The 25,417-nt window shown below is 41.8% G+C and overlaps 1 protein-coding gene across 1 annotated transcript in view; it reads right to left on the reverse strand.

Moving 5' to 3' along the window:
* Nucleotides 1-25,417, reverse strand: part of FAT3 (FAT atypical cadherin 3) — a 352,171-nt gene that overhangs the window by 321,825 nt on the left and 4,929 nt on the right. The window contains exon 2 of the mRNA XM_072850741.1: nt 5,666-8,977. Within this exon, the coding sequence (XP_072706842.1) occupies nt 5,666-8,960 (3,295 nt within the window). The 5' untranslated portion in view covers nt 8,961-8,977. The remainder of the gene's footprint in view (nt 1-5,665; nt 8,978-25,417) is intronic.

Genomic DNA, 25,417 nt, shown 5'->3' on the forward strand with positions numbered 1-25,417 from the left:
TTAGTGTAAACTATATCATCTGGTGTTTCTAGTTTCCATTATTAATAGTTTGAAGACATGATTAGGGTTTTCCAACACCGACTGGCTTCTTTTTAGGCTCTAGCCACAGTTTGTCAGGAATTTCTATCACTCATGAGGTACCTTAAAAGGTATCAAAATAGAAGATCCAACTGCTATCCTTGGCACCATAAATAAATCCATGGAGTCTGTAATAATTTGCACTCCACCTCCATTTAATAGTATCTTTAAGATTTCAGCACCATGAAAGACAGGCTTGGCTTATTCATTTGAATTTCAGGGCTGAAAACACCTAAAGATAACAAGTTAACAGGGTAATCTCCAGCTCATGTTCTTATCAGGGGGCCTCTACAGGGGTGGAAATTAGCGCCAGCTAATGCCTAAATTTAAATTTCCAATGAAAATAAGGGGACTCAGACTCCTGAATAACCTTAGGAAATGAGGTTAGTAAGTTTTGAAAGAGTTGCTTAAGTCCATGCTTATGGGCTTTCCAAGGACGTTAAAGATACCCTAAGCATTTCATTAATACCACTATTTTATCTCCATGTTCAGTTTCAATGGGACTTAAGAAGATGTTTCAATGCTTTCCTGAGAAGCAGAAAAAGACTTATTGCTTCAGTTTTCCCACCTATGCAGTGGAGTTAGTCATTCCTTGCATCCTGGGGCACTACCACACCAACTCGGATCAAGCCTACAGAAGACTCTGCAGCAGAAGATGCTGAGCGTGTCTAGTCTCTCTGCTCCTCTACAACTCATTTCGTTCATTTGCTATTACTAGTACATCCACGGGTAGCGTAGGGGTAAATATAGAAACTCTTTGAGTGCCAGGCTGTTACATCAACTGTGCACAGAGTAGAAACACATGCCAGACTAAAAAGTGGAGCTTGAGTCAAAAATGTTGTTTAGCTGAACCGCAGATCATTAAAAAATGAGAAGGAAGACGTCAGCATTTAGGCTAGGACTGATCTCATCTAACTCAACCTTTTGAGAAGTCAGGAAGTCTCGCTAGCTGTCCAAGTCCCCACAGTGGCCAGAAAAGAGGTACTGCTAGATGGCAATTAGTCACCCAAGGTAGGTGGTATCATAAACCCATATGCATTTGCTGGAGTCACCACCAGCTCCTGAGACAGTAAAAACACACCATTTTGCCGTGGTATCAGCACTATGAGGGTGTACATACCTGAGCTGAGAAAATCCAGGGTTTTATGAAGGCAGTAGAGGACGTTTGACAGAGACCATTTCCAGAAGACTAGTTATATCTATTAGAGCCATCGCTAGGATGAAAACTCAGAGAACACTGTCATCCCACAAAAATCTTTAACAGATCTCTGCTCTTTTTGTGTTACAACAATCTGGAAATATAGAGGATTTTTTACACAATTCTCTTCTAAGGAACTGCAATTAGCAGACTGGCAAGGAGTTCAGAGAAACACACCAGGCGGGAAGCAGTACTAGAGATGAAGAAATGGCTCAAGCTTCTCCATAGCCCCTGAGTTATGTAATGGGAAGGTAACCACGTACTTCCGCAAGTAAGGTCAAAGCATCAGATCTTAATGGCTTTCTATAGGTGGCAAAGAGGGTGGGATGCTCCTGTCCAGCACTGTATTCTCAGAAAATGAAAAATCGTAAAATATTAGCTGCACAATTCTCATCTCTTATGTTCTTAAAAACTTTATTTCCAGCTCTTATTTTTAGAAGTACATTTATGTGCAGGCTTCATATTGAAAGACAATTCCCTGAAATTAGGCTAAAACCAACAAACCGGTAGAGAGGACTCTACACATATTATCTAGCATGTGAACCTGACAGCATATATTCTTGTTTACAGTTGGGTTACAGTTCACAGGGATGGGTCACATCTGACCAAAGCAAGGTGTTTAGTGTAGACCTCTACCTCTGAGCTAGTCATACAAGGACCTTTCAAAGTTCTAAAAATGCACATTTTTAGAGCATGGTTCATCCAACTTATTTCATGCTCTTACTTTAGGGTAAAATGAATAATGTTTCTCAATTGCCCATTTCTCTGTGTTGACTACAAGGAAAGCCTGCAGTGATGAGTTCTGACTGTAGATGACTATATTTCATCATATAGCTTACATCTCAGGAGTCCAAGAGAATGAGAGGGACACAAAAAAAAAAAGCGGTTCTGAACAGGAGACAGGAGAAAAGGGAATCCATAAATGGCAGGATCACATTACATGTCCCTCAATGCAGGGATCTTAAATGGCAAGCTTGTGACATTTACACCAACAGTCAATAAACAGGCCAATGAAGATAGGAAATAAATGACTTTATACTATACACCTAGGCTGGTGACAAACTCAATCTCCATTGAGGCTTGAATCAACAAATAAGTCCTCTATTAATAAAAAAAGCTCCTTTTTTTTTTAACCTCTAGAAAAGTCTTAAACCACTTTTTTATCTATGAACCATGAGTTGAGCTGTAAACCCATGAGAAATTTAGTCTGCTGGCTAAGGTACTAGTGGGAAACCAGGGATGAAGTTGAAGGAGGTCAGGAACTGCTGCCTTCTACTTCAGGAGAGTTTTTATTGATTTACAAATTTGTACTGGCTCTGCATCCTGGAAAAGGAAAGTAAATCCACTGAAACAAATTTGGAAGTGATTCACAAGGCTGTGGGACCAAATACATGTAAAATTTCACTTCAGCAAATACTTCTAGCTGGCAAACGCTTGCTATGCTTCTGGTTACTAACACGTATGAACCACAGTATTTAACAGTGAATGCTGTAACGCAACAATAATCCTCAAAACCGATCATCTGTGACACAAGGCAAACAGCAGCACTGTGGGAAGGAAATCCCAGGCTCACCCCCATGGCACATCTCTTATCAAACTGCAACAGCACCAGGATTTGCATGTATACCCTATGCAGAGAGATCCATATTGGCCAACATGGAGGAGACTCCCAAGCTTGCTGACCATGAACCACTGTTCAGACCTGAATGGAGAACAGCTTATTGCGGCACCCACACCACAAGCCAGGTCAAGTTCAGTGGAGTTAGATGCACCTATATGCACCTGTATACATCTATAGTGGAACAAGAATAAAGCCACCATGCCAACAGGCATGCGGCAGCGTGATGTGGTGTGGACCTCTGCACCGCTTCCGCTCCTCGGTATCGACGTGCCTCGGGGAGCACAGGCACATCTCACTCTGCATATGGGGTGACACCATTAAGATGGAATGTTGCAGAAGAATAAAAATAATGCACTTGAGCAGAATTTTGCTGAAAGCACAGACTTGCTTGGAGTCCAGCCTGCTCACATATCAGGATGAATTTGGCCCAGTTTATATCCTAATGATTATAATGGATACCGCAGTCTTCTTTTCATTAAGGCAGCAGCCAAAACTATTGATTTGTTGTACTTCACACTCCTGCTTACCTTCACAAATTTCAGGAGAGACAGTGCATAAGCCAATAGAGTTGGTCAGTTTAAAAGTGACAAATTAACTGCGCTGAAAGTAAATAAACAGCTATCGCTTTGTAAATTAATTCAATATGTGACTTGAGCTCTTTTCTACAGCTAGAAATCTGATTCATCGTTCAGCAGCATTTAAGTTGCCACCAGTTCAATAGCAGAGTATTAATGCTGTGTCCTATTTGACACAGCAGGTCAAATTCTGCACTCGGGTTACAACAGTGCAACTCAGAGTAACTCCTGAACCCCCAAGCTCTGCTCTCCCCATTGTCCTGGCTGCAGCTATGCACCCAAGTGCTCCCCAAGATGGTTTCAAGAAGGCTTAAGTTGTACTGAACAGTTGAGGAAAACAAATAGAAAAAGAATCCAAAAGAGTATTTTGATCTGCTGGATTATGAAGTGTCTTCTGGAACAGTTTAGTGAAACAAGACAAGTGATAGGGTTGGTTCACTTTCATGAAAATACTTGTGAAAGAGAAAGACAGACAAATATATGCAACTTCTAAAGTTTGGGGTGTGGTTTGTGGGGTTCCCCCTCCCCATTAGATTTCAATTCTGGAAAGAAACTAAGTATGTTTAATATGGAATACTGAGTACAATTCCCACTTATGTCAAAACATGATTTGTGCTTTACTGAACAGGAACCCTAACTTATTATAGGCTATCGCCCCTACTAGTCTAGACACAGGGTAAAAACCCTGGTTAATTTATTAATGAGTGACATGCACTAACTTACTCTCCCTAACAATTCCTTTCAGTTCAATAAATATTGAATCTTGAGATTTTCAGACCAACACTGCAGCATTTGGACCAGTCCCCCACTGCTTTATAAAGAACCCATTTATCTGAAATTGATGCTACTGAATAAGCAGGTAGGCCAAAATTTTCAAATGCAGGAGCTTAAAATTGAAATTCATGTTCAACTGCCTAAGTAATGTTGCCCAAATGCCTTCAACTGCTATTAGCACTGTAGGACATGTGAGTTCTTAATGCTTCTGGAAATTAGAGTAGGCGTCCTCTTGACTTTTGACACTCAAGTTTGATGTTTCTGGACACAAGGTATTGACTGTATCATCTGTGCACAGCTGCAGCAGAGAGACTATAGCACAAATAGAGTAAAAATATTTTTCACTGCTTATGCTCAGACGCGATCCACAGCATTTGTAATGTCGTCTGTTTTTCATAATGTTCAGTTTAGAAAGTTGACATTTGATTAAACAGTTTGATTTTGCCAAAACATACATTTTAATCTTATGTTTTAATACCACATTCTCAATTAAAAGCTTTAGAAAAAGACATACAAAGTCTGCTTAAAACACAGTAAACCCACAGACCTAACATATTTAATATAATTTCTGAAACTGTTGACTAATATTTTCTAATTTCCTCACTACTTCTAGTACCACAGCTGCACCATTACTCCCAACAGCTATCAGACATTTAAACAGCCAGAGTGTAAGTGTTTTACTAGATAGCCTTTTATACTTAGTATTTTCTACATTTTCCAATAGGGTGGTGCAGTAGTGAAGTTCAACATCTTGAAAATCTTCACTCTATTAATACCATTTTCTAACATTGATGTTCATACGCTACCACCTCCAACGGAAAGTTAGCACGGTTGGTTTACAGTTAGCATCCTTCCCTGTATTTCTACCTTTACACAAGCATGCCAACACTGATGAACACCATGCTACAAGAAAGCGTATTATACAGAATGGCATATCATTCCAGACTGCTAACTCCCATGAAAAATTACTCCCACCAACAATAAGAACAAGACCACAAATAGGTTTTAGGATGAAATAATTCTTGTTTCATGCTCCTTATTTCCTTTCACTGGGTTTAACACCGCATTCAAGGTCATGAGCGTTGTGACTCTGTGGAGGTGACCTGAGTAATTCACAACGATCAACAGATAATACAGTGACTGGAAGCGAGTCATACCATAACTATGACTGCTTTCTAAATGGAGTCATCACATAGCTGCTGAAAAGGAATGTGTATTATTTCACATCCACAGAGTGATGAATGTAACCAGGTAATTAAATCATGTCATTGCTGTGCCTGGAAAATCCTTATTTATAATTTTATCTTGCCTTCTTATGAAGAACTGAACTTCTTGTTAAGGGTAGAAAATAATTATGCCTAAGCTTTGCTCTTGCAAAAACCTCTACGAAGGGAAAAGGAAATTAGAAACAAAACTCACCAGTTTCTTCATCTATGCTGAATCTCCCCAGGCCGCTGCCATCCCTGATGGAATACTGGATCTCTCCATCCCTTCCAGAGTCCTCGTCTCGAGCAACAACTTGCAAAACACTTGTACCAATGCGGGAGTTTTCCTTTACAGATCCAATGACAGCAAAGTCAGGAAAATAGGGGGTATAGAGATTTTCGTTAACATCCACCACTTCAACTTCCACAAAAGAAACAGAAGAGAGAGAAACCGGGCGCCCCTTGTCCTTTGCGCGCACAGTCAGGTTGTAGAACTGCTGCTTCTCATAATCGAGCTCTTTGTTCAAGCGGATGGCGCCGCTTGCTTTGTCTATCTCAAACCGCCCGTTGTAATCATTCACCAGTGAGTAACGGACTTGACCTCCCAAGCCGAGATCTGGATCATGAGTTTCCAACCAAGCTATTACAGTGCCAACTGGTAGGTCCTCAAGGACTTTCACATTGTAGCTAGACGGTATAAAGGCTGGAGAACAATCATTGACATCATCCAAAACCACCTTCAGAGGCACAATGGAAAACTGCTGATGGCCACTCTCTGCTTTGTCCCTGGCCTCAATCTTCAGTGTGTAGTTGGCTTTTGATTCTCGGTCTAGTTGATCAGACACATACACCATTCCCGTGGAACTGTTGATGGCAAATTGCTGGGTGTCGGTCAGTACTGAGTAAGTCACTTCACCATTGGATCCTAGGTCTTTATCTCTGGCTTCTACCTGGATAATCTCTGTACCAAGACTTGTACTTTCTAAAATATTAACTGAGTAACTGTCCTGTAAAAAAACAGGCATGTTATCATTTGCATCCTCCACAGTGACAGTCAACAGTCTCCACGCAGACTTCTGTGGATTACCTAAATCATAAACAGTAATATTAAGGAGATAGAGCTCTGTTTTTTCACGGTCCAAGGGCATAAGAACATTAAGTACCCCCGTCTCCATGTCAATATTGAAACAACTATCTACATTACCATCAGAAATTGTATAAACTACTCTCCCATTAAAGCCTGAGTCTGCATCATAGGCTTTTATCCTCAGGATGGTGGCACCAACTGGCAGATCCTCTGAAACCTTTACATCAGTAGGGAAGGATTTGTCAAAATGTGGTGCCTGCCTGTTCACAGAATAAAAATCGAGAAAACCATCTTCCAAATTCAGCTTCACATTTGCTTTTGCCTTTTTGAGTAATTTTTCTGCTAACTTCTGAGCAACTCTAGTTTCTCTACAGCTGAAGGTCTTTGAAGACACTTTCCCATGAACTACCGAAATATTAACAAACATAGCATCAGCAAAGTTCTCTCCATCAGTTGCTGTTATCTTAAGGCCAAAATTGCTGTTCTTTATGCCAGAATTAATTAGAGATTTTTTAAGTTGCAGGACACCAGAGTCAGGATTTAAATAAAAAATGCCAAGTTCATTTCCAGAGATTATTTTGTACTTCACAAGCTCTAACTCATCTATGTCTATTGCAGAAACAGCAGTGATGTGACCACCAACGGGAAAATCAGATGAAATCACTCCCTGACACGCCACTTTTTCAAAGAGGGGTTTGTTATCATTGACATTGCCTATGTATATGGTGACATTCACCTCGCTTTCATGGCGGTAGGGAGAACCCCAGTCGGAAGCTCTCACAATGAACCTGTAGCTTTCTGGTGAGGACTCAAAATCCAGTTCTTCAGATGTGCTGATGACACCTGTAAACTGGTTTATTGTAAATGGTAGTGAGTTCAGACTGGCAATGCTGTATGTTATGTATCCATTTTCTCCCCTATCTTTATCAACTGCTGAAACTGCCAAAACGCTAGACCCCACAGGGACGCTTTCATTGACGAACGAGCTGTAGGAGGGCTGCTGGAACTCCGGAGTGTGATCGTTGGCATCTTCTAACCTGACAGTAACCTGCGCTTTTAAATCACCACCTTTGTTCGTATATACTTCTAATTCATAGAGGTCCTTCTCAACAATTTTCAAAGGATGAGCAGTAGTAATAAGGCCTGTGTTCGGATTGATCTTAAAATACTCAGCTTCCTCACTTGGAGATATTCTATATTCCACACCCTGTGGTTCAGGCATCAGCTTAACTACTGCAACCACCACACCAGGAGGTGAAAATTCACTGATTGAAACATCATATGCCTCCTTTTCAAACTTCATGGGGATACTTTCCTTCCTGGGACTAGCAATGTGGACCAGTTTGACCGCAGAAAATTTCTGAGGAGATCCTTTGTCCTTGGCTTGGAGAGTCAGGTTATAACCATATGGGAAGCTGTCCCAGTCAATAGGCTTTCTTTCTTTGATTTTGTACTCATTCATCCATTTACCTTCTTTAGTCAGAAAGAACTGTTCTAGCGGATCTCCAGCCACAATAGAAACAGATTCTATTTCTCCATTGGCTCCTTCATCTAGGTCGTCAATGTTAACAACTGCATAGGTAGGCTCCTTGTCTGATGGGAAGGGAATATGGGTTACTACATTTATCGTTGGGGCATGTTCATTTATACGTTCAATGTGAACATAAAGCTTGGCAGTGCTGCTTACGCCATTGTTTCCGTAAAGCTTCATCCCACGGTCCACAGCCAAAATCTCAAGATCATATCTGTTTTTCTCATCATAGTTTAACCGGCCACTTAAGGAGATAACACCACTCGTAGGATGAACTGAGAAGAGATCAACTTTGTTTTTGAAGTAATAATAAAATTCACCATTGGACCCAATATCCGCATCTGTTGCGGTCACTTGTGCAATGCTAGTCCTTAAAGGAGTGCTTTCCGCTATCGTGACAGAGTACGTGGTTGGTGAGAACAAAGGTCTTAAGTCATTCATATCCAAAACCTGGATGTTCACTTTTGTCCATGCTTCCAAGTCCTCTCCTCTGACAGACCCTTTCACCATCAATAAATAGTTGTCCTGGATTTCTCTGTTCAATATAGCAGAATTCCCACCTTTAGTCCTTATTCTTAGGAAGCAAAAGTCAGCAATGATGACTTCCTCTGCTTTAAAAAAGCCCTCGTCATCGCCAGACACTATCCTGTATTTGATATCCCATGAAAGGTCGGCCAAGGTAATGCCCATCCTCGTTTGACTGTTGACATAGGTCCTGGCTGCCGAATTCTCATACACCGTAGCATTGTAAGTGGAATGTGTAAAGTGAAAGCCAAGCGGGGTGGTCCCGTGAGCTACCTGGCAAATGGATGCCAGGAACTTGACAATCAGAAGGGCAAGGCATGACGGAGGTGGCCGTGAGCCTGACCAGCGGCCCATATTCACCTCCATCACATCATTCTTTCACCCTGTGACAGAGAAAGAAAACAGAAAATAGTTGATCGAGAGATAAAAACTGTACCATGAAGTGTCATGTCAAAATTATTTATTAAATTTCTAATTAAAATAAAATATATGCAATAACTAGTCACTGCATATTTAACAAAACAGAAAGGGAGAACACTACACACACACACACACAAGCGCACCAGTTTTGGATTATATTTTTACATGTGTGTGAGTGTGTAATATGTATGCAGACACACATACATGCACATAATACATAAATATATATGTATGTTAACACACTTCTTTAACATAAAAAACCCTATGAGACCCTACCACATCTATACACACATGCACACAGTCCAGAATAATAATCACATTGAAAAAAAATAAAATCAGACACACACATCTGAATAAGTTTATATAAGAGGATGAGCCACATATAGAAATTATTTGGTTTTTTTACCAGTAGCTCCAACTAATCCTAAACTTGTTTGCTTTCAGAGCATATTGGAAAACTCATTTTTAGTCACAATGTTTGGAAAGGAGACAGGATTGTCCTTATGTATGTAGCACTGTGATAGTCAAATGTTATCAGTTTTTTTAAGGACAGTTAAGAAAGATCACATGGTTGATGAAATTTGAGCCACCAAGAACAAGTAGTACATAAAAATCACTACGCAGCCATTACTTTAAATACAGATACCTTCAGAAAAATCAAAATTAAGGAAGAATTATAGCTAATTAAATGGAATTGCATACACATATATGTATGCATACACATACCCAGATACTGAGAACAGACAAAATACAATGAAGAAAATAAAACTGCTCGATAAAGCTCCCAGGTGAAAACTCAGGTTAGGAAGCAGAACAGCTGAGCTAGCCTATAGGACTTCAGTCTACTCTTGTATATGTACCACAGTGCATCTGTAATTATGGTCACCACTTTCCACCAAATACACTGGGTAACGTACACTAAATGAGGATACAGATGAACATTTTTTTTTCTGTATGTCCAAGAAATGCTCCATTCACTGTGTACTACTGCCATCGAACCTAAGAAGGGTAAAGACACCTTCCAATCTACTGCCTGTCCTGCTGCCAACGGGCCATCCCAACCAGCAAGAGCGTAAATGCATCCTTGTTCAGATGGAGTAAATTTGAGCTTGCATCACATTTCAATTTGGCAACCCCAAGCAGAATTTGGCTACAAATAAGGCATATGGCTCCATCGCCAGCAATGTGTCCCAATCCAGTCTGTCCCACTCCAGCCACCTCAAAGCAGTAAGAGCCTTTCCATTGATTTCAAAAAGCTCATTATAAATGTAAGTATTCAAATGCAATTAATAAGCAGCCATTTGGGGAAGATTTGGAGTTCCTCCATACAGTCCTGTTGTGGAATAGCCCCAGTGCCTCGCTTCAGGGATCTAAATTGGGAGGTTAAATGGAGACAAGGTAAGCAGAGACACCAGCTGAAGGTTGCTGGAGGGTGCTGCAGAAGCTGTGAGACAGGCTCCTGCTTATTGCTTCTCACTGAAAGGAGAGGAAAGGAGCCTGAGGAAACTAGGCAGGTGCGTACAGTGAGGCAGTGTGAATAAGCTTCTTTGTTACAGAGCACATTTGCTGCTACTTGTGAAAATCATAAAAATCAATTTTAAAAGGCAATTATTGAAAGACCCACCGCACATGTACATTGTTCTCATTGTCATTTAAAAGCTGCTTGAAAACGTAGTTTTCTCCAAGCTAGAATACAGAGTGGAAAAGGATAGGAAAAGTTGTCGATAATGACAGGGGTTAATTTAAATTTCCAACATGATTTCAGCATCCCCTAGGAGATTTATAAATTGCATGCAAGTTTTGGAATATAAATTCATGTTAGTTATCACTCCCAATATAACTGAATGACTATTGCACTTTTAAGTACTAATGACAATCAATTTATCGCACTGATGTTATAATGTTCACACAAAACACTTAACTTCCTGATCCCACAGTCTATATCCCATTGCTTAACACATTAATCAATTTGATCAATTATCAAGGCACTCATCTTTCAGTACACTTATTTTCACACGTAGCTCTCCCCTCTCAACTTGTTGCCTTCTTATTTTCTTTTCTACTATACCAACAAAATAAGCAAACTCTTTAAAAAGAAAATTAAAATGTAAGATTATATCACCTCCTGGACCTGCATTCCCCAGTAACAGGCAAATCCCCACAGAACTATATGTGGCAGTTCCGTTTCTGAATATGCCCACTCAATTTTTGTGCACTTATCATGCGAGCCCTATGACTAATATTTCAACCCATACAGTTTATACATCTAATACATACAATTCTCCAATATGCTTTGTGTATGTGAGAGACCAGGTCTCCATGTGCTCTCCGCATGCTCAGATGGATCCCCAGGACACCCAGGATGGAATTTTTCTACTTCAGCTAGGAAAGATTTTTTTTTTTATTGTTGTTGCCATTTCCCTCAAGTAAAAGATCACAGCAGTGGCTCCTTATTTTTCAGCACAGCAAACATTCATCAACTTAATCCACCAGTGTGAAAATATCAAAGTCCTTTATTTTCATGGGGCTTTATGTGAATCACTTCGAGTACTGCCACTAAAAGCTACTGCTTCAGCCTAGCATGGGAGACAACGCTCTCAAGTAGAAAATACAACCAATATACAGTACGCTGCCGAGGAAAAGCCAGACAGGGGGAATGAGAAATTCTAATGAGAGTGACCCAACTCATAACAAAATAAAGGGCTATGCCTCTTCCGTGATATGGCATTATTAAAATACTCGACAGACAAATCACTGTGTTGCTGCCTTTTACCAAGAGCACTTCAGCATCTTCCCACTATACTGCAATACCAGCCTCTCCCCACTGCTAAGAGAAAGTGGATTTTTGCTGGCTTACAATGAAGACTGACGCTATGTTTCATATGAACACCCAGACCTTATTTCACCACAGCTCAGCAGCTTCCCAGAAATAGGTATCTTTGGAGTCATGAAATTAATCATATTATTTTATTTACACCTCATTTGGTGGTCTAGTTTCTCCTTTCCACACCATAGTTCAGTCTGAGCTGGCTTCTCTCTGTCATTCATGGCCATCAACATCAAGTTTCCAGGTGCACCATAATCAGAAATAAGTTTTCCTGAGAAATTCATTGCTACAAGCAAAGATGATTTAAAACTTTACCTTCAAGTTATCCATACCCAAGGTTACAGACTCAGCGTGGCAGACAGGCATCAAAGTAGATATTTACAAAGCTATGTGATGAGGTGAACTTAATGAAAAAGTTGTGTATATCCTAGGCAATATAACATGACAACCTTAAGATCCCATTCCATTTATCTATTTATTTTTAGAGAAAGTGAGGGCTAAGACCTAATCTCAAATACACTGCTGTAAATCCAGTCATGTCAATAGTCTACAAAGTTTCAGTGGTTCACTGCAATCAGAATCAGTCCTGAAACACGAAATTCCACCTAGAAACAACATATGTATATGTATGTGTGTGTTTGTGAATTTGTGTTTTAGTTATGTATACATATGTATACACAAACACACAGTTTGTGTATTTTTAGGTATAATTTCAGGGTTGGCACTGGAAAAATTGGACCTTCACATCAGGCAGCACTTTTAGAGCTTGATTTCATTTCAGATGTGGTATGCAGAGTTGTAACAAGCTCCTCATTGAAGTTATTCATCTATCCATATATTTATATGGCCATCATCATTATATTATTTGAAAGTCCCAATGGATGAGCTATTAAACTGCCACTTGGGCTACCCAAGAATGTTTTATTCATTTACTGAATTCCTTTCTTCTGGGATATTTGTTTTTAAGAGCTCATAATACATACATACTCAACGCACAGGAAATGTAATGCGATAGGTTACAGAAACAAAGTACAAAGCAACCCACCGTAAATTAAGAGGCATTTCTTTAAAGGCACTTCTTGTCAAAAAAATGTTATGGTTTCAAGTGAAGAGAAAGGTTGTGATTACTTTTGCTTGATTTTGAAACATTTGGGCAGGAGCTACTGAAAAAAAAAAAAGTCCCCTGGTACCACTCAACATCGTCAACCTGAAGAAAAGAAACAGCTCTAACAAGAGCAGAGACTAAAAGAAAAAACCTCCTTCTAACTACCCAAGGAGGTGACAAGATAACACAAAGTAGGAGTCCAGCATCTTTCCACTCTAGCTCACATTAAATACTCTGGCCTTGAAGTGGTAAGGAAGGTATGGAGAAATACAATGGTGAGTCTTGATTTTTAATACTCTTTAAAGTAAACTTGAACATCATGGAGAACTCTACAATTTCACATTCAGTTCTCCACTCAGTCGCTTTCCTTTGCTCCTTGAACAAAGATTAACTGCCTAACCCTGCAGAATAGCTGCAGGGACCTGTAGGTGGCTCGTGCTCCTTATAGGAATTGTGAGACGTGTGAGAGTCCTTCCTTTTTCTCATCTTGGCTCTGGCAACCTCCAGTCTGGGTTGCATCCGAACATAACACCCCACCAGACTGGGAAGGAAGACTCAAGTCCCAGGAACTGCCAGGATTCCTGTACACCAAAATCGTGGCTCTAATTCAATGTGCAGATATGAAACAAGTGCTGTGTGATCCTTTGATTTGCTCTCCCAAGGCTAATTCTTCTAATCCCAAAGATCTCCATACCATGAAATACTTGAAAAAGAAAAAAATGCATATACCTCTTGGGTAAACTCTGAAAATACTAAACAAGTGCCAAAAGCACTTTCAGAGAATATAAGGAATATAGCAGGTAAACATCTTCAGCTGGCAGAATGAATAAACTTTTAACATGCCACAACAGGGAAAAGAAAAGTGCCTTCTCCTCTCTCCCTACTTGCCCTCCAAGCCCAATTACACCCTATGAGATAAGGATTTTTCCTTAAAATAACTTAGGCAATGTGACTAGCTAATACAATAAAACACAAGTATTTAAGACTCGCTACAAGTTCTTTGAAAGAGAAGAGAGAAGAAACCAATCTGTGCTTCAACGTCCATCTTCACCACAAGGACCCAGTGAAGCTCTTACCTATAGGGTCCTCTGCGCTAGGAGGAATAAAAACAGTTTCTCAACTTCAGGTGGCAAATTTCTGAAAGTCAAGGTATTTATGCACCTGTGTGCATGGAAAAAAAGGGTCAAGAAACCTTGGCTTAAAGGTTTTTACTTTGATTGGTGTTTTTCCTGGAGAAGTTGGGAAATGGAGGGTACCTCATCATGTAGGACAGAAGTTGTGACCTCATGGTATGGAAGAATACTAGAATTTGGAAATATTACTCCTTTCTCAGGAGACTTGTCACAATTCTCTTTCAAAGGGTAGCTATTTAAAATCTAGAAAATAAGCAGCTTTACAGCAAAAAGGTATATTTGAAAATATAAAGGTCTTTTTTAGGAGGCAGGAGAACATTAACTTCACATGCACATGAAGGCTAAATAGTATGTAGTGAAGTGATGCATCTGCAGCAGGAACAGAAACTCTTGATTTTGTTGGAAGTGACCTCAGTCTTACAAGTAACTCCTTCCTTTCACTCAAATAACATCAACATCGTCAGTAGCCTACCTATTCTCATGGTCTAATAATAAAACACCAAACCTACAAGCCTGTCACATAGGCAAATCCATGCACCTGAATGGAGCCTCTTATTCTCAGTGCTATTTTCTATCAATAACAGCAATCTGCCTGCACAAAAACTTCTGCATGACCAGGCCAGAAGGACTTGCAAAAAGGGTGCAATTAAGGTTACAAAGCATCTTGATTGGTTTGTAGTTGTTACCTATTTAAGGCTTATGCCAAGCTGCATCAATGATAGGAAAAGATGTTTTTCACAATCTGTTGTTGATACTGCAACAAGGAGGTGGGAGCGCATGTACGTCAATGCCCTCTCCTGGAAAGAGCCTCTTCCATAGCACAGAACTATGGAAAACTCTTCCAAGCTCATGGAGATTCAGATTTAAGGCACATGGAAGATATCGACCTAGGAGTTTAAAGACCAAGGCAACATTCTACCAGCAAACCCCTGGCACAGCCTAGAGATAGCCATGGATTTTATACAATCCCCTCATTACGCAGGCAGTATCATTAGCATGTTGTCAAATGAGAATAGGGAAAAAAAGCACGTTCAAACAGCACTTCCTCTAGCCAGACATCTTCCTTGAGCTACACCCCACAATAATTTACCCAGCTAGGAAAGGCTAACAATTTACTGGCTAGGAAAAGAAATCAGAATATAGAATAAGAACTTAGAATTTGTGCCATACAGAAATGAATTAAAAATGTGTGTTCAACTCTAGGCAGGAGGGAAAAAAAGCTGACTGACACCGATAGATTTACAACAGGGGATATATTAATGGGGCTACCTGCTCCCTGATGAGCACAAAGATATGATTTTCCATATATATGATTATATCATGATGTGTTTATCCCAAAAAGAGAAGATGAAGACAAAACGACCATTTCTGCAGAGTAAGCCCCTGCAAGAGACAGCACTATAAATCCTAACCTTCCTTAGAGCTGCAAATCCTCCTGCTGCCTGCATATAATTTCACACAGGAGAAAGGCCGCTCAGCATGTAGCAAGTGTAATTCCAGGCCATCCCTAGGAAGTGAAGATTTAGCCACCCAGCCGTGTGTTATGAATAACTTTGTTTTGCTAGCAGGTGCTGGGGATTTTTCCATACAACACCAATTTTTGCCAAGTATCAGTTCATCAGCAAATGCTTCCACTTGCGAGCGGGAGCCAGGTGTCGTTTGTCTTCCCGGGGAGCGGGTGCAAAGGGTCTGCCGGACTCTCCCTTCCCTTCCCCCTCAAGGATGAAATGTGGCTGGGGGAAATGATAGGGGGGAGAGGGGAGGAATAATTTGCCGCCATGTGAGATCTGTCAAAAGGGAATTCCTGGGAGCCACCTTACAAGGGATTTGAGCTTGTCCCTTGGTGGTCTGCCCCCCGGGAAACAAAGGCTGATAGCCAGTCTTCATGCTTTGTGTATCTCCAATCCCCCGGGCTCCTGCTTCTTAATCACTGTAAAACGGCGAAGCTTTGGGGCAGTTTCAAAATGAGACAGTTATTTTCATGGGGGCTACGTGCTTCCTTATGAAACACACTCAAGGATACTATTTCTTGTTTCTTTGGCTTTTTCTTTTTTTTCCTTAAGTTTATCTCATAAATCTACTTTGACCACCATCCAGGGAGCCCTGGTTTGAAAGCCCTCTCTGGGTACAATGTCAATGTAAAAAATGCAGGACTGGTGAGTCCTGCTCCTGTCACTGCTAGTCTTTCCCCGGCTCTCCCTTCACCACATGTTAATTTGGATCCCCCCAGTTCTTTACTGAGCTGCACCCCTGAATCTCAGGGGCAAGGGCTCTGCCCATGCACCCGGAGGGCTGCTGAGGACCGGCAGGCAGGATCACACCCTGCCGTGCAGCACCTTCCAGCTGCATACATGGGGACTTCAGTGGTGATTCCATTGGGCTCTTTGCAAATCTTACCCTTACTATAATGCAAGTAATAAATACAATTCAGACCAGAGAGTCTTTTGTATAAAACCCTAGAGCAATCTGATCTCCACTTCTTACAATGCCCGGTGAACTGCAGCAATGAAATAAGCACTACGGGAGACGAAGCGCAGCACCAATGTGAATGTGGTGTCCCTGCAGCTGAAAAAGCATCTTCCACCTTTCCCACACAAGGCTCAGTTCCCACCCTGCACTCTCTTCCGTGGTAGTTTTCCTGCAAACACATTCCTGCTAGTCCCAGGCGCTGCCGGCCGGTACTGCCGGTCTGCTCTGTGTTCGGGATACTGCACATACTCCCTCTGACAGCTTTCGCAGGCTCGTATAAACTATTTGGATACAGTTTATAGTAAGAAAGAAGTCTGTGAGATTTACAACTACTGTTTCCAGGGCCATAATAGGTATGTAGGTGTAAGGACTGGGGTAAGCTGTTACTCTCAGAGGAAAAAAATACTATATATCTCCCTCAGACACTCTGTGTGTGGAGGTAGGGCAGCTCTAATGGTCCAGACCTTTATATATGGGCAAAAGGAGGGTGGTTGAAAAAGAGATGAATATATAAAAGCTTCTTCCCAGTTGACAGCTCCACGTAAAAAACACAACATAAAATGGAGACCAGGGGAAGACTGGGGGGGCTGGACTAGATGATCTTTAAAGGTCCCTTCCAACCCAAACCATTCCATGGTTCTATGATTACACGATGCCAAGTCAAAATAATTACAGTCCAGTAAGGATTTTACAAAGGGACTGTGGGATTAAGTATTTCACTCCACACCTGACCTTGGGATAAGCCCAACTCCAGGTTTGCCCCAAAATGAATGACAGAGAGGTGGTGTCAGTGGGATTGCTTCCTGCACTGGCAGTTAGTGCTGAAGAGGCAGGTATGGGTGGAGTCAACAGGAACAAGAAGGGACAGTCAAGGGAGGGATGAGCAGAGACAAAGCGTGGGACCTGGTGGGTGAGGCAAGCCAGGAGGGCTGGTGAGCAGCACTGAGGGACATGTCCCCCTAACCAGCACAGTGCCATTTACCACACACAGAGGCAGAGGCATGTTCTTGCTCATGGCATGCCAGGCTTGCTGTCCAAAAGTTCAGCCAGAGTTGCTGATCCTCCAGTTTCTACCATAACTTGATGGTGTTTGGTCCATGCAGGAGCAACACTCATCTTGACCTGAGAAAATGGCATTGCCTAAGCAATCCAGGAAAAAGTCTCTGAAGAAGACATATGGATGCATCCAGGTACCATTAAGAAAAAACCACAATTAAACAGAACAATCATTTGAGAAATAGCTAAATCTTATGATTCTGGAGAAAAAGAAAAGAATTAATATTTCTTTCTTGAGACTAGGAACTGGATTATTGGGTTTGCAATGCCATTTCTCTTCGAGATGGCTGTGACACATAAGAATAGAGAGGTCATGCTTGAAGAGCAAGGAGCAAATATTTTGATTGAGATTCTCAACACTTTTGAGGTTTGAGAACAAAACCTAGCTTTAGCAGTGAAGGTTTTTCTTTCAACAGGGCAAGAATCTGCAGGGCGCTGGCACTTGCTGCTGTGCCACAGGCATAACACAGAGCCGCTTCTGCTTCTGGAGCAACCCACTTGAGCTGTCTACAACCAGCTTAGGACGTCTGCATGGGTCTGACTTCCAGGCACTGCAGAGCAACCACCTTTCTGAAAGGCAGCTCCCAAAAAATGACCTCCCGCTGGCCCTCTGATAAAGTAGCCTCTGAAAATTTGGACCAACCCTAAGCCCGCAACTGTTCACAAAAAACCCAAAGAGAAACAATCATTGATGAATACAGTTTCTGCTTCCTAAATCTTCCTATGTAAAAAATCAGAAAGGTTGCAGTTTCTTCAAACAGGCAGTGTTTAAAGAAAAGGCTATTGCCATCACTTTTTAAAATTACTTCCAGCTCAGGCCATGGAAATTGGTTAACCTGCCTAAGTAAGATGCAATGCATGGATACATCAGGTCAAACACATCACACTTTCTCTTAGATAAGTGGAATCTACACTGCAGACATCGCGTGGGAAATAGAAAAGTAGATGGAGTCAGCCTTAAACCAAACAAAGTTACGACAAACCCAGAAATTTCCTTTCCAGCCCATGTGCTAAGGCCAAAGCACTGCAAGGAACAAAGCCTTCCATCAAACCTGGCCTTGGACTGCTATCTGCATTAGAAATACCTGAATCCATACAAAGTGCTGAATCCAATTATTTTGCATGGGATATTATAACATGCTAATTCTGGTGCACACAAGGAGTGCTGGTGGCACGTCTGAACGAGAGAACTGTGTGACAGACCAGAGAGATGTGCCCTGGCTGCACAGGAGAACCTCTGGTCCCACCCCTGGTCCCACTTCCACCAGGTACCCTCACCCCGGCACACAGCCATCGAAGAAAAGGCACAACACTGAAGTCTTCTGCACACTGAAACTCCCACCGCATTTAAACGAGTTATCCATACTGAAACCACACATGCTTCTGCCCCCCTCCAATGGTTGGCTCATGCATAGATATTTGAGACGATAACCACTTTTTAGCTAACCAAACATTAACTCAAACCACTACGGCTTCAGCTTTCCAACTCGGCCAGTTCACTCGCCACAGCTGGGAGTCCCTCAAAGCCTGTTGCATGTTTGGAAAGGTCCAACTTTGCAGGCACAGCCCAATTAAAAGCTCCACAGAGCAGAGATCACTATTTAAAGCTGAACTGTTAGCTTTTATTTATTTATAGCAAAACCATTAATTGCTAATCACATATTTGTTTGCCGGAAAACCAACGCTCCAAAATAAACACTAAGTTTAAAGACCATTCCCAGAACACCGAATGGTATCAGGAACAGCACTAAAAATGTAAATCAGAAACATCAAAACACATCAAGATTTCAACTGGAGGAACAAACAACCCATTATTTCTGTGCCAGAAAAGAGGTTACCCATAAGCCGTCAGTTAGCCGCACAGTCATCTACAGTCCAGCAGTTATTTATGTCCTGGAGAATGACAGACACCACTGCACAGTATCTGTTGGAAATATCTTCATGGCAATCAGCATATGCTAGATTAAATGAGGTATCTGTTAATACAGAGTTTCAACAATCACCTTGGAAAAGTGCCTTTTAAATATTTGGCATTAGAGGCAGAACCTCAGAAAGAGGATCATTTAATTTATGAGCCAGTTTCATATGTCAAAATCATACAAAATTGAAAAAAAAAAAGTTGGGGATTTTTAGCCCTCTTCACTAACAGAGCTCCATGTTCCCCTCGAGAGAAGCATGTTCCCTCAAATCTCTACCTCCTGAAATCCTTATGGATACAGGGCTTCCCTGAAGCACCCATATCCACTGGCTGTCAGAAAAGCTTTGACTGCAAAGCACCTACACTGACCCTGAGAGTGGTGCCCTCAAGTTCCCTGATTTTCATGCATATTTGAAGGACAGGTAAGTGCACACACTCAGCCCATTTCCAGATTAGGAAACAGGCACAACAGCTCAATCCCCTTGCTCCAGGCCACATAGGAGACCCCCCACGTACTCCAGCTGCCAGCTCTCACTGCCTTGCTATGCTGCCCTCTGTACCTGCACGATTTAGGGCAGGAAAGTTTCCCTCCAAAGCAATGCTAACCAGCATTACTGGCCTAAATTTCCAAAACAGGGGGTCATACAGTTATGTTTCTGACCACCATTGCAGTGGCTACCATTAAAAACTCATTTATTCACAGTTCAGGAATTTGGGTTCAGTCTTCAAAATTACATCTAGATCTTGAAAACTTAATTGGCAACACTGATCATGAAATGGAGACCAGTAAGGCAGTGGTAATAATAATAATAATAATAACAACAACAACAGTGTCAAGATTCCATTATGTTGAAAATGGTAGCCACTAGGAAGAACAGGCACATCTCTTAATGCCTCACCCTTCTCCATTTGCTCTCCTGGAGACAAGATCATCTGCGATCCAGGGTCAAGCTGCAAAGCCTATACTCTCAAATCCTGGACAGAAAGCAAACACCACATGCACACCAAACACTGGTTGTGGTTAATCACTTAAACACACGAGACGGGGTCAGGCTCGGTCCTGCTTTCCTCTGACCGTGCTTTCATCATGTCTCACCCCGGTTTACTGCCAGCCGCCTTGGTCTGGACTTCTCCCCGCTTGCTGGGAGCCCACGCAGTGGTAGTGCCACACCAACTCCCCACAGCCCCAGCAGATAAATCTTCCTAATGGGAGCCACCCCATTCCTTACACACTTTGACAAGCATAGAAGTTGTTAGCAAGGTGGACACCTCACATCACACGGTGCTGAACGTCCAATTTAGCGCTTGCCAATGCAAGCGGGGCAGGTCACACCTCCCCGAGCTGCTGATCCACATCCTGGAAACACAACCAGCCACTGGCTCCACGTCTTCTGTTTGTGCACCGGGAAGGGAGGAAGCAGTGCCAGCAACCCCGTATCATCCCACAATACCCCTCTGTGTCCCCGAAACCCAGGTGTGGCTGTGCCAAGCTGCTCCGCCGCTCCTGCCCCGTGCCAAAGGAGCTGTGCCAGAGCGCAGCTCCCAGGGACTGCCCCTGCGCAAAGGCACGTGGATGTTCCCTCTTACAGCATCCTGCAGAAGCAAACTCGCACCACGTGCCTCCCAGCCACATGCTCATCATTTTCCCCATTTTTTTGTTCTGGCAAGAGATGGGGAAAGCTGCTCACCTGAAATAAAAGGACTCCATAATAACTGTTAGCTCATGCCCAGTGAGGTTCACTGCTGCTAAATTTAAAGCCTCAATTTAAAATGGCGTTTCACATAGCAAGGTGCTACTTGCATATCGTTTTTGTTCCTCAAGCTCCTCTATGCACCGACTGAAAGTCAGTTGCAGTTTCAACCTCTGCAAACCTCCAGAAAGGTTAAAAAAAAAAAAAAAAGCTCTGTCAGAGAGCATCAGGTCAAAGATCAAAGTTAGCAGAAATAACTTTGCCTGATTTGAAGCTCCGCTGTTTCCTCTGCATTTTTAAGATGAAAGTATAGAGCAAAAAAGTAAGTTATGAAATAGCAATGCCTAAGAAATAAGCTTACCTAAACAAACGCAGCAAAATTACAAATCCATACAGAAGGGGGAAAAAAGAAGCATGTCTCACTTGTGAAACTATTATGGATAAGGAGAAAATGTCTATGGCTATAATATATTTCTATACCACTTTCATAAGAAAAGGCTCTCAATAGCTTTTGGCATATGAAAGCCACTATGAGGACTGCAGTAAAATTGAGTGTACTGTAAAAGAGCCATCACACATGCATCCCTAGAATTTATGTTCAAATCCTACTGTATTAAATTCTGTATTCTGTGGCTTTTGGAAAAATGATTTTATTTTATTAAATGAACTATACAATATATTGTTTCTCTGAAGAAAAAGTATCGGTAGGAACATAAAGTAGTTCTTTTAACACTAAAAAAAATGTTTCTAACTTAGAAAACGTTTTCAGTAAATGAGCACACTTCTAGTGTGAGTGGGGGTGTACACACACACACATACAGCCCATTTCATCATGCCCAGCTGCCCTCATACCTCATGTAACTACACAGCCTGTGACAGTTACAGTCATTTAAGAGTTTAAATCCTTGTTGCTGTGTTTCTAGGGGATATCCTAAGGTCCAATGAGGTCTCAAAGAACACAAAAGCATTAATTTTTTTTTGACATGCAAAAATATTGCTCCTGAACAGACATTCCTCAAGTGAATATAAATGCATCCTTTGCAGCAAGCGGAACAAGCAGACGTATTGCACGCTGTGGACGTAACAGGCACAGAGCTGCAGGCTCACGTGCAGGATGGGCCACAACGCGTGGTGCATCACCGTACATCACCATGCAAGCCCGGGCATCACAGCCTGATGCTCCCACCAACTTCTTCGCAAGAGCTGCAGGCACTCTGCACAACTAAACCAAATGATCTTCAGGCACAATCATTTCATGCCACAGCTTGGTGATCACTTTATGGCAGGATAAGGCACCGTGGCCACCAAAGCAGCTGTCCCGGGCTCACCCCCCCTTTTTTTTTTTTCCTTTTCTTCTTTTTTTTGTATTTTTTTGTTGATTTTGATCTCACTGGGGATTGAGCTGCCCTACTGCAAATATGCCTGTGAACAAAAGGGAGGGAGGGAGATGGGAACGGGTGCCTGGGGCAGGCGGGAGGGATCCTTTCCATGTCCATGGCAGCTCAAAGTGTTTGTCAAACAACAGCCGGAGTTGAGGCAACCAAGATGGTGTGTAAAGAGCAGAAAGTACCTTCGAGAAACATACTGAACACTATCAAAATACCCAAGTCTTAAATAGACACATGAAGTATTTAAATGCTTTCACACCCATAACAAATTTTGTTTACTGCCCAGCATTTAAACAGCTTTTTCTTTACTATTGTAAGATTGTTCCCAAACAGTGTGAATTTGATGTTGCAATGAATAGTAGCACTTCAACTCCTATTTACAACCCATTCAGCGACATAATTACACAAATAGCATGCAGGATTTCCACACTTTATGAAATAAAACCTGTTCTTGGCTCAAAAGAAGTTGTGCAAATTAGCTGACAAAAATCACTTCCTTTTGTTTTTTCTCTCTGATATAGAAAATTAAAGGAAAAAGAATCACTAACCAAGTAATATGAAAACCATTAGAACCACCAAGCGTTGTAAACGTCCCTCCTGTAATTATATGCAAAATGCTCAGTATCCAAGGAAACAGTGTAGTAATGAAGTTGGAGACTACTGTATAAATGCACCTTCTAAATCACCACCAAGAATGCCTTTTCCAGAGGGACTGGCCAGTTTATTAGTGTGTGACACCCTGATCGCTTCGACATGCTACAGCTTAAAAACAAAAAGCTAACAAGCTACTTTTGCATAAAGGACCCTTTTGTCTGCCATGTATGAACAGCCCCTTCTTAGCATCTAGTTACAGAGTTTCTCTGCAGAGTTGCACATTTCTCTAAGCCTGTATTCACCTTCATGAGAGTTGTTCAGAAATCTGTAACGATGGCCACTAATTAAACTGCATAACCAGCAACAAATGAAGCAGAGATGCTGTCCTTTGCTCCAACTTCTCAGCAAAGTGAAATGTGCAATAGGAGAAATACTGAAACTCCACTCTTCTCCAGAGCCCATTGGTCTGAAATCCATTTCATTAGCACCAAGCACTAACACAAACTGACATATGCCCACATTATTAAAATTAATTTTAAAATGAATACTTATGCTCCAATATCAACAGCTCATTCTCAGGGATGTTTCCTAGGAAGACAGGCAGGTCTACAGTAAGGAAGCCAACGCAAAAGTAACTCCTGCTTTTTGGTGTTAGCATTTAGATCATCATGCCAAATCCCTAGTTTTTAGGCTCAATTTCAGCAAGCATTCATTTATTCTCCTGATTTCTGTGGCAGCTTATTCCACCCAGCAACCACTGAATAGCAAGCAGTTCCAGCCAGGTTCAACCACACCGTCACTTTGTGGATGAACTTTGGTATTCCTCCCTTCCAGTGCATGTGACAGCTTTATAGGAGCACATACCTCAACATCCCTGCTTCTTCCATCGGATGCCCCTGTAATCTTTTTCTGCGACCTTTACATTCCCTTTGGCTCATTCTTTTCCCTGACTGTAGCACCCTTTATATGAGTAGATAGCCTAAGCTACACACAGTATTTCCAGTGTGGCCTCAGGCAGAGATAGCCAAGTGCTAGAATAACCAGACTGCCAGGTCCTGCCCGACAGCACATAAAGTCATACAACTCCGTAGCTTTCTTGGATGCTCTCAGGCACTGTGCTGATTTGGTAAAAAAGGCTCCATCGCCTTCACGCTGCCTCCTCTTTTGTGCCTTGTCTCTTCGGTTTTCACAAACTTTACTCCTTTCCCGCTGTAACCTTCATTGCCTCTGTATGCAGATCCAAAGGCAACTTGCCTGCCCTTCTCTTTGCACCCACACTGCTTTGGGGGGGTCCTGCATCATTGAAACGACATTCACATCTTCAGTAAATTCTGTCGCTTTTCTTACACTTCCCCTCTTCCAGATCGGCGTGCGGCTGATCCTCGTTTGTCACCACCACAAACAGCTTCATCTCATGGAACACCTCGCTGCTTTGTCTGGTGCTTTCTCCTCTCAAGCTCTGAAGCTCACTTTCACACACCACAATAACTGATCTTGCCCAATTAACCTTTTTAGCTGGCTCCTATGCCTAAGACGTTTTCTTAAAAGGCTATAGAAATTAGGGCCATAGCTTTCTCTCACTACTCCTTTTTTCTCTCTCTTTGTCAATATATCCCAGTTGTACAGCATGCCCTAACGGCAATTTCTGCATTGTATCAGTATATCTGCAAATCTGGCTTATAGTACCGTAACTATCTGGTGCTTCCCCAGATCTCTTTTTAGATTGCTTTCTTTAAACCCGCTCTATAATTCCATAAACAAGTTACCAGACTGGCTAAAAACTTTATGTTTTCTAAAGGCATCGTCTTGTACTCTTGTACTTGAAGCAGCTGTGCACTTAAAGCAGTTAAGCAAGTGAACTTTCTCATTCCTACCCCATTTTACTGTACTGCCAGCTCATTCACTTCACCAGCACTGTTTTTTTCTTTTGCCTACAACCAACAGTGACCACAGCAGTAACCTTGAGAATACCAATCCTCTGTCAAAAGCCACATCAGAGATGGAATTACTAGAAACACTACACCAATGAAGTCAAAACCCAGCAATGGTCAAAACCTGTCAGCACTGTGAGAGCTGGTGCACCTTAGTGAGGCACCTTCTGCTTAACACAAAATTATACTTAAGAGTTATGATTCCAACCAAAGCTGGTTAATTCAGAAAACTCAAGTCTGGAAGGGTAAGAGGACATTTCAGTAACCTTCCAAGATGCTGCTGCTTATGCA

This window comes from Ciconia boyciana, chromosome 1, assembly GCF_034638445.1.
Source record: "Ciconia boyciana chromosome 1, ASM3463844v1, whole genome shotgun sequence".
In the NCBI taxonomy this organism is placed as follows: Eukaryota; Metazoa; Chordata; class Aves; order Ciconiiformes; family Ciconiidae; genus Ciconia; species Ciconia boyciana.